Source organism: Saccopteryx bilineata, chromosome 5, assembly GCF_036850765.1.
Source record: "Saccopteryx bilineata isolate mSacBil1 chromosome 5, mSacBil1_pri_phased_curated, whole genome shotgun sequence".
In the NCBI taxonomy this organism is placed as follows: domain Eukaryota; kingdom Metazoa; phylum Chordata; class Mammalia; order Chiroptera; family Emballonuridae; genus Saccopteryx; species Saccopteryx bilineata.
The window spans coordinates 161,510,204-161,520,568 of record NC_089494.1 but is presented as its reverse complement, the minus strand read 5'-3'; the positions used below and the strand labels follow the sequence as shown (position 1 = coordinate 161,520,568).

At 42.0% G+C, this 10,365-nt stretch overlaps 1 protein-coding gene across 1 annotated transcript in view; it reads left to right on the top strand.

Annotated features, from left to right (window-relative positions):
- The first annotated feature begins 2,512 nt into the window (after positions 1-2,512).
- Positions 2,513-10,365, top strand: part of NET1 (neuroepithelial cell transforming 1) — a 47,866-nt gene continuing 40,013 nt past the window's right edge. The window contains exon 1 of the mRNA XM_066279861.1: positions 2,513-2,764. Within this exon, the coding sequence (XP_066135958.1) occupies positions 2,637-2,764 (128 nt within the window). The 5' untranslated portion in view covers positions 2,513-2,636. The remainder of the gene's footprint in view (positions 2,765-10,365) is intronic.

Sequence of the window (10,365 nt, the reverse complement as noted above, 5' to 3'; positions counted from 1 at the left end):
GAACAAGGTGGTTCTTAACTATAGGCATATTACTCCCTAACTTCTTACTGTTTTTAAAGCTAAACAAATTTTTTCATTGTTATAAATGTAATGCAAGTTCAGTGCCACAAGATTAAATAACAATGTTATTAATATCTTCATGTTGTAGGGGAATCAACACTTTACGTTTACTCTCTTAGGGTGTCTGGTTCAGCATGACAGTTCAAAATGACAGAAGACAAACAGGAGAAAGGCAGATTTTTAGATGTATATTGGAGTACCCATAGGAAAATGAAGACACAAAAAAGGAGCAAACTCTTAGTGTTTATATCAGGGGTCCCCAAATTATGGCCTATGGGCCACATGCCACCCCGAGGCCATTTATCTGGCCCCGCCACACTTCTGGAAGGGGCACCTCTTTCATTGGTGGTCAGTGAGAGGAGCATAGTTCCCATTGAAATACTTGTCAGTTTGTTGATTTAAATTTACTTGTTCTTTATTTTAAATATTGTATTTGTTCCCGTTTTGTTTTTTTTACTTTAAAATAAGATATGTGCCCTGGCCGGTAGGCTCAGCGGTAGAGCGTCGGCCTGGCGTGAGGGGGACCCGGGTTCGATTCCCGGCCAGGGCACACAGGAGAAGCGCTCATTTACTTCTCCACCCGCCCCCCCCCTTCCTCTCTGTCTCTCTCTTCCCCTCCCGCAGCCGAGGCTCCATTGGAGCAAAGATGGCCCGGGCGCTGGGGATGGCTCCTTGGCCTCTGCCCCAGGCGCTAGAGTGGCTCTGGTCGCGGCAGAGCGACGCCCCAGAGGGGCAGAGCATCGCCCCCTGGTGGGCAGAGCATCGCCCCTGGTGGGCGTGCCAGGTGGATCCCGGTCAGGCGCATGTGGGAGTCTGTCTGACTGTTTCTCCCCGTTTCCAGCTTCAGAAAAATACAAAAAAAAAAAAAAAAAAAGATATGTGCAGTGTGCATAGGGATTTGTTCATAGTTTTTTTTTGTAGTGCGGCCCTCCAATGGTCTGAGGGACAGTGAACTGGTACCCTGTGTAAAAAGTTTGGGGACCCCTGGTTTATATACTAGGTCAAAGGAAGAGAGGCAACTAGGGGGGAAAAGACCAAAGAAGAAGATAAGTATTTTAATAAGGTCCTTTTGTACAGAATTCACTCTTTCTTGGTTCCCTCTGCCTCTGGTAATAAGACTGTTTTTCAGGCACAGCCTGGTTAGCTCAATGGGTAGGAGAGTCCTCCCAAAACGCCAAGGTTTCAGGTTGATCCCCAGTTGGGGCACATAGGAGAAGCGACCAATACATAAACAACTAAGTGAAACAACAAACAAACGCTTACCTCTCCCTCTCTCTCCCTTCTCTCTGTCCCTCTAAAACAGGGGTAGTCAACCTTTTTATACCTACCGCCCACTTTTGTATCTCTGTTAGTAGTAAAATTTTCTAATCGCCCACCGGTTCCACAGTAATGGTGATTTATAAAGTAGGGAAGTAACTTTACTTTATAAAATTTATAAAGCAGAGTTACAGCAAGTTAAAGCATATAGTAATAATTACTTACTAAGTACTTTATGTCAGATTTTCGCTGTTTGGCAGAATAAATCTTTATAAAACAACTTACTATAGTTAAATCTATCTTTTTATTTATACCTTGGTTGCTCCGCTACCGCCCACCATGAAAGCTGGGACGCCCACTAGTGGGCTGTAGGGACCAGGTTGACTACCACTGGTCTAAAATCAATCAATTAAAAATGAATAAATAAATACATACATACATAGAACGTTTCTCTCTTCCTGATATAGGGAAGGCAGCTTTCACAATGGAGTTTTATCCTCTGCTTTCAGAAAGAAAAGGGAAATTCAGAGTGCCCTTGTTGCACATGGTGTTCTTCAAGTGTCTAGCTCAAAATAATCCTAATGACAAAGGAGCATATTTTGAGTGACATATTCTGCCACCCTCCTAAAAAAGCAATATTTAAAATCAAAGAATGTGCTATTTAACAATTGTTGTTTGTGTTTTTTTTATTTGAAAAGGTCCTTATTTGATGTTTTGTCTTTTGCTGTCTACTTCACTCTTCTGCATTGGGAGATAGGAGGGCTCCTAATAAAATTTTAATGATTTCCTAGAGACAGCCCTAAGTATACATTTCCATTACCTTTGGTAACTGGAGGTTTGTTTACATGAATAATTTGGCATATGTGGCAAAACAAAACAAAACAAAATCCTCTCATCTTAGGTCCTCACTTTCAACCTCTCTTGTGCCTTGGCTTGCGGTGGAAGTCCTAAAAAACAAACAAACAGTGAAATAGGTATCGGGCCTCGGGGATTTGGGAATGGAGTCAAAATAAAACCTAAGACCACCCAACTAATCTGCAGAAATATCCCAACCATTTTTTTTCCCTTCCTACTTCTATTTATGCGCCTGAAGGGGCGGGGAGAGAGAGGGGGGCGGGACTCACGTTTCCTAGTACCTGCCCGCTGTCCCCTGATTGGCTGGTCGCAGCGCGGCCGCCATTTTCAAACCCCGGAAGATGGCGGCGACGGTGGCGGTGCATTCCTGACAGAAACTTCTCTAGGGACAGAAAAGGTTGGGCGCGGTGCCCGCCCCGGTGGCCTTCCCGGGCACCCGGCCACCACCCCACCCCGTCCGCGTCATGGAGTCCGAGCTGGCGGCCCAGAAGCATCCCCAGCCGCGGAGACGAAGTCGCCGGGCTTCCGAGCTCTGCGCGGGCGGCGCCCCCGGGCCATCGCCAGACACCCCCAGGCCGGAGCCGGACGGCAGGTGAACGCGGGCCCGGCAGCGACTGCGGACCCGGGCACCCGGTCCGAGGGCTGGGAGTGAGGTAGGGGGCAGGAGGAGCGGGCTGGTCATCCTCCTCGCTACCTCCCTCCGGCGGGGTGGGGGCCGCGGGCTGGTCACTCGCCTCCTCCCCCGGTAGGCGGGCTCGGGGCCCGGCCGCGCAGGTCGGATCTCGGCACCAGCGGGGTAGTGGCTGGAATGGGGCGGTTCCGAAATGCAAATGGAAAACCGAAAATGTCCGGGAGCCTGCAGGTGGAGGTGAGGGGCGCGGGATTGTTACCGGAGCACGGCGGTTTCTGACAGACACGCAGCAGTTCACTAGGCCAGTCTAGCTGGTGTATAAACTCAGATCTGAAGATTATTGTTCCCTTTAAAAGAATTTAACTTTTTGGGTGGGCAGTCTTTCAAAAATATTTTAAACTAAATTAGGGTATATAAATGCAATTGAGCCAGTTCTTGATACACAGGACTGCCATTATTATTACTATTTATAGTAATACTTGCTAAAATAAAAGGATACCCACCTTAGCTTCTAAAATTATTTGCTCCCACACCAAATAATTGCACTTTAACAGTTCTATCGAGATGTAATTTGGATATCGTACATTCATTCATGTAATTGTGCATTTTAATGATTAGTAAATTTATAGAGTTGTGTGGCCATCACCACAGCCCACTGTTAGAACATTTTATCACCCAAAGATTATCCTAAATTTATTTGCAGTCAGTCCTCACTTCCACCCCCAGGCTGAGGCAGCCGTTGATCTGCTCCAAATTTCAATTTCCGGACATCTCCCATAAATGGAATTGTTAAGGCAGGCAGGTAGCTAGGTATTGATGAGGAAGGCGTGCAAAGGGCGTTGGACATTGTATTTTATAAAACTGGAACACCTGCGTCAGTAGGGTGCTGCAACATCTCACTTACCTTAATTTGCTAGAAAGCTAACGCATTCAATGGCGCAGTTGCCCACTTCAGGCCTCCATTGTGCTTCACACGTGGGTTTGGAAGAAATCTCCCCAAGACACTGCAGTCAGGCGCTGGGAGAAGGTGGGTTCAGGCTTGCACCCTAAGACCTGTGCATCGGGCGGTGGAGGTCGAGGCCTGTCGGTGTGGACTAGACGTAGAATCTGATTGGCTAGTGGGAGGAACCAAAACAAGCGGGTGAAATTTTTTAAAAACTGATTGGTGAGTTTAGGGGAAAGCTGGTCCTTCCTAACCCAAAAAATACACTGCTCACAAAAGTTAGGGGATATTTTATTGCTTCGTATTCATTTTGAAATATCCCCTAACTTTTGTGAGCAGTTTATATCCACAGCCTTAGGAAAGCTGTCTCCCTTCCTGCTTGAAAACAAGCTTGCCCCTCTTGTTGGTCCCTGGGGTCTCCAAGCAACAGCCATGTTGCATGGGCTGGCAACTCCTTGCTCCTGAGCAATTTTCCAAGTAGAGGCTTTGAGCAGCACCTGGACTGGACTGAGCTTTGATATGGGCTAGACCAGGGGTCCCCAAACTTTTTACACAGGGGGCCAGTTCACTGTCCCTCAGACCATTGGAGGGCTGGACTATAAAAAAAAGCAACTATGAACAAATCCCTATGCACACTGCACATATCTTATTTTAAAGTAAAAACACAATTTTTTTTTACTTTAAATACAATATTTAAAATAAAGAACAAGTAAATTTAAATCAACAAACTGACCAGTATTTCGATGGGAACTATGCTCCTCTCACTGACCACCGATGAAAGAGGTGCCCCCTTCAGGAAGTGCGGCGGGGGCTGGGTAAATGGCCTCAGGGAGCTGCATGCGTAGTTTGGGGACCCCTGGGCTAGACCATGGCGCAGAATATCTGGATTTTGGTTTTTATACTGCACTTAATGAAGACAAAACTGGATTTTTTCTATGAGGAGACAGACAGAAATGAGACTGAATGCCTGTAAGCATCCTTCTGGTTCAACCTCAAATAAATCGTACTACAAAGGCCAAAGCTCTCCAGGTGCATGTCCAATAAAATGCTTTTTATATGACACCGTACACAAACCCCACTTCAGCCAGCATCAGAACCAATATCAGAATCATGCAGTATGTGATCTTTTGCATCAGTTTTTAAAATTCATATTATGGGCACACATCAATATTCTATTCCTTTTCATTGCAAAATAGTATTCCGTTATATGAAATTAATATTTTACATTTTGTTACTCCATTTACCAGTTGTTGGAGATTTGAGTCTCAGTTTTGGCTCTTACGGATAATGCTGCTATGAACAATTACATACAAATCTTTCTGTGGACATATGTTTTCAATTTCTCTGGGGGAGATCCCTAGTAGTGGAATTGCTGGGTCATGTGGTAAGCTTATGTTTAATTTTTTGAGGAATTGCCAAAGTTTTTCAAAGGTTACTAGATTTCTAATGATGTGTGCTTTTAGATATTTTTTGCTTCCCTTATTGTTACTTGCTGCTGTCATTATCTTTGTACCCTCACTCCTGAATTTGATGCTATAGGCAAGGCAACCTGATAAGTATGTTAGAATTGCACAATACAAAAACACTAATGTGGTGTTTGGAATGTGTGTGTGCTGGTGTCTAGATGCTCAGCTGTGTTCCAGACTAGAGATGTTCTAAGATATATCCATTATTTGGGACACTTAGATACTGGTGAGAAACCCCATATGATTTTAGCTCCTCCAGAATCTTTATGAAGTGAGAAGAGAGACAATTCCTTAACAGCAAAGATGCTAAAAAGTCAAGAGTAGGCAGTTACTACTACATCAGGTATTTGACTCAAATAAATGAGTTGTTCCTGTGATAATTGCCTTCTTTTTTGCCTAATTTACAAAGAAATTGAGAGCCTGAATAGTTCAGCACCTCACAAATCAACATATGTTAACTATAGAGAATAGTTTACATAATTCTTTGTATATTAATAGTACGCTTAGCATTTACAGATTAACATTTTTAAATTCAGTTATTTTTGAGTTACATGAGGCTAATTTACATTTAAGCTGCGCTTGCTGATGTGTGGGAGCAACTTTCTTAACCGAACAACTACACTTCTTGTTTTCACATAGGAGGTATTTTTCCTTAACAGATCTGGAGGCATCCCAAACAATTCTCAATTATACTTTGTCATATTTTTGGGTGTCCCTATGCCTCAACTCTTTCTTCTTGCTAATTACTACTCTGCTATATTCTTATTAATCCTTCTGTTTTGCTTGCCTTTAAAAAAAATTTTACTTTTCTAACTCATCTTGGTTGCTTTTCATTGTAAACCCTTAAATATCTTATTTTAAATCAGTATCTTTATGTTTTTGTAATTTTCCTTTTTAATTGGAAGTCTTATCTCACTTATATTGTCTGGTATATTTTATGAATTTTTTTTTTTTTGAGCTGCGTTTTGGCTAGCCATTTATACATAGTTCTAATTCAGCTGTTAATTATCTGCCATGATAGGGAGGGCAGGGACATAATTAGGCTTAAGAAAGAACTTACAGGATGCTTCCCTTTTTGAACATCAACTGTACCATTGTAATTTTGATTTCTTTAGACTAAAACTATCTTAGTTTAAAACTAATATACATTATTCAAAAATACACTAATAATACAAAAGGAAGTATGTTAGAGGCCAAGGAATAATCACAATAGGGTTAATAGGAAACACAATTTTATATACCATTCTAGTTTCTTCATGTATTTATTTTATGCCTTAAATGTCATAATTATTTGGATGCATGAAAAGGGGAATTGGACAAAAATACTTGAAAAGATGAAGGACCATCACTTATTATTTTATTCTTTAAATTTCCCTGTACATCAACTGTATTAGGTATCTTCTAGAAAGGGCAGTTATAATTTTAATGCTTGGTGAAATCAAAAAGTTTTTCCCACAAGGTTTAAAATAGCTATTACATTTTGAGTCTGACCCTTGTGAAAAATGACTATGTCTTTCCAAGATTTTTGGAAGTTGGCACTGTTTTGCATACTTTCTGGGCACAATTTGTTTTTTGAGGTTACTTTTTTCCATGGGTATTTAAAATAAATAGGTACTTGTTATTGAAATGGGGAAAAAATAGCATTACTGTAAAGCTGATTATAGCTAGTGCTGGAAAGATTCTTACCATCAGTTGGAAATACTTTTCCAGTTTGTTAACCTGTTTAAAATTCCTAAGAGCTATTTTCCTTCCCAGAATTTAGACATCGTATTTATTCTGAGGTCAGTATGCTCAGTTCTAGGGAATAAATAAATAATAGCAGAAATAGCAATAATAACTTTGGTTTTGTGTTGTTCCTAACTCTTGTCTTATACCTGGAAGGCAGTGGGCTTTTGTTTGTTTTTATTCTGGAACTTTTTCTTATTTTTATTGACTTTATTAGGGTGACATTGGTTAATAAATTATATAGGTTTCAGGTGTACAATTCTATAATACATTATCTGTATATTGTATTGTGTGTTCACCACTTCCTGAAAGGCAGTGTTTACTGAATATTTTAAGTGCCACTATGATTACTACTTTGGAATAAATATTATTAAATTTAAAATAATCTGATAAATTCTAATTGCTGTTTCTCAACCCATTCCCCACTGAGGGCTGTTTTAACCATGTAGTTTATGATGGCACTTACCTAGAGCAGTGTTTTTTTTCTTGTTTTGGGTTTTGTTTTTTTTTCTGAAGTTGGAAATGGAGAGGCAGTCAGACACAGCCGCATGTGCCCGACCGGGATCCACCCGGGCATGCCCACCAGGGGGCGATGCTCTGCCCATCTGGGGCATCACTCTGCCACAGTCAGAGCCATTCTAGCACCTGAGGCAGAGGCCACAGAGCCATCCTCAGCGTCTGGGCCAACTTTGCTCCAATGGAGCCTTGGCTACGGGAGGGGAAGAGAGAGACAGAGAGGAAGGAGAGGGGGAGGGGTGGAGAAGCAGATGGTGCTTCTCCTATGTGCCCTGGCCGGGAATCAAACCTGGGATTCCTGCACGCCAGGCCGACGCTCTACCACTGTGCCAACCAGCCAGGGCCTAGAGCAGTGTTTTTTAAAAAGTGTGATACTACACTTAAGGTATGAAGGCCCTGTTTTTCCTGTGATCTTGTAGCATTTGTTTATAATACACCTATGGATTGTTTAGTCATATGAATTATAGTGTATTTCAAATGTCTTTTTTGTTCATCTTAAACACTTTGTTCCAGTGTTTTATCAAAAATCATACTGTTTTCTTCATTGTTGCTTGACTTTTCTGCAGTGGCAAATGATTTCTTTAAAGTATCTTTCTTCACTAAGGAGGCCCTCAAAAATACTGAGTTCCAAGAATAATAAAAGGTTGGGTGAGGGGTATGCAACATAATCAAATGTCAAAATAACCTGAAGATGTTTTCTCTGAACATATGTACCCTGATTTATCAATGTCACCCCATTAAAATTAATAAAAATAAATTATTGATAAGAAAAATAAAAAAAGAATAATAAAAGGCCTACTGTGTTTTAATCTGTTAAAGAGAAACAGCCATCCCAAAATGGAGTCACTTGTGCCAAACCCCACCTTGGCAAACCAAGATTTACTGCTTGCAGTTTAAGCTTCCCAGGAGTGTAACCTTTAACCAGTCCACATGGAATTACCTAGTCAGCACTAGTGAGATAATCTGCCAGTAGGTCCCTTCCATTCCCCTCAGGAGAGCAGCTTTGCCTGAAACAATGTATTCCTTACTAATAATGTCTGTCCTTTTCCCCACCCCTTTCTTCCTTTAAAAACCTATTTTGTACAGGCCTTTGGAGCTCTTTCTGTTTGCTAGATGGGATGCTGCCTGATTTGTGAATAGTTCAGTAAAGCCAATTAGATCTTTAAAATTTATCTCATTGAGGCCCTTCAGTGGTAGAGCATTGGCCTGGCGTGTGGGAGTCCTAGGTTCAATTCCTGGCCAGGGCACACAGGAGAAGTGCCTATCTGCTTCTCCACCCCTCCCCCTCCACCCCTCCCCCTCTCCTTACTCTCTGTCTCTCTCTTCCCCTCTCGCAGCCGAGGCTCCATTGGAGCAAAGTTTGCCCAGGCGCTGAGGATGGCTCTGTGGCCTCTGCCTCAGGCGCTAGAATGGCTCTGATTGGCAGAGCGACGCCCCCTGGTGAGCATGCCAGGTGGATCCCGGTAGGACGCAAGCTGTGTGTAGGGCCTTTTATTATGATCTAGCCCAGGGGTCCCCAAACTTTTTACACAGGGGGCCAGTTCACTGTCCCTCAGACCATTGGAGGGCCAGACTATAAAAAAAACTATGAACAAATCCCAATGCACACTGCACATATCTTATTTTAAAGTAAAAAAACAAAACAGGAACAAATACAATATTTAAAGTAAAGAACAAGTAAATTTAAATCAATAAACTGACCAGTATTTCAATGGGAACTACAGGCCTGCTTTTGGCTAATGAGATGGTCAATATCCGGTTCCATATTTGTCACTGCTAGATGTAACAAGTGATGTGACGTGCTTCCGGAGCCGTGAGGCGTGCATCCCACGTCACTGGAAGTAGTACTGTATGTGAGCAATGCCATGCTTTGCGTCTCTCACTGACCACCAATGAAAGAGGTACCCCTTCCGGAAGTGCAGCGGGGGCCGGATAAATGGCCTCAGGGGGCCGCATGTGGCCTGCAGGGCCATAGTTTGGGGACCCCTGATCTAGCCCTATTTCTTTTAATTATCAAACATAAGTAACTACTTGTAATTCATTTCCCTTCTCCTTAATATGTGCTATTCTCTGCCCAAAGAGCCTTCCTGGCTCTTGTATGCTTTGCTAATTGCTGTTTCTCTTTGATGCACTTTTCGTATTACTGTTTTGACATCCTCTTTCTTCTCTAGCCCTTTTTTTTCTCCTTTGTTCCTTGTCAAAATATAAGCAAACTTATTTATATTTAGCGTCATAAACTACCAGGAGCCCTTGTATTTGATTTAAATTTATAAATTACTGTAGGAAAAGACAACCGAGTGTGATGTTTCTGTTAAAACTTGCAGTGAACTCTTTTCTTGAAGGTCAAGGGTGAGATATGTAATATACAAATAGATAACGGACTGATAATCCAGGAAGCTAAACAGTTTGGCTCCAAATGACCAGGACTTGATTAATTAGTAACTGCCAGCTTCCCTAATTTTTGTCCTCCCTTCTAACTGAGAACCAGAGCAAGCGAAACTGCACCCCAGTTAATCATACAGGATGCCCTGCTGCTACCCTGTTTCCCAGAAAATAAGACAGTGTCTTATATTAATTTTTGCTCCTAAAGACATGGTAGGTCTTATTTTCAGGGAAGCCTTATATTTCTAAGCTTGAAAAAAATTGCACTAGGTCTTATTTTCAGGGGATGTATTATTTTTGGGGAAACAAGGTAGTTAACCTGCCAACAGCCTCCAATTTGGGCACATCTGAAGCAGTCTCTTCCTACAATAAAGCTTTCCCTCGTCGGCCTGCTTTTGAGTCTGCCTCAACACAGTGATATTGGTTGACTCCCTTGCTATATCATGCTCTGAATAAATAGCCATTGCTTTTCTCATTTGGTTCATTTTTATTTATTTCCACAAAGGATAAAAATATATATTTGCATCTGA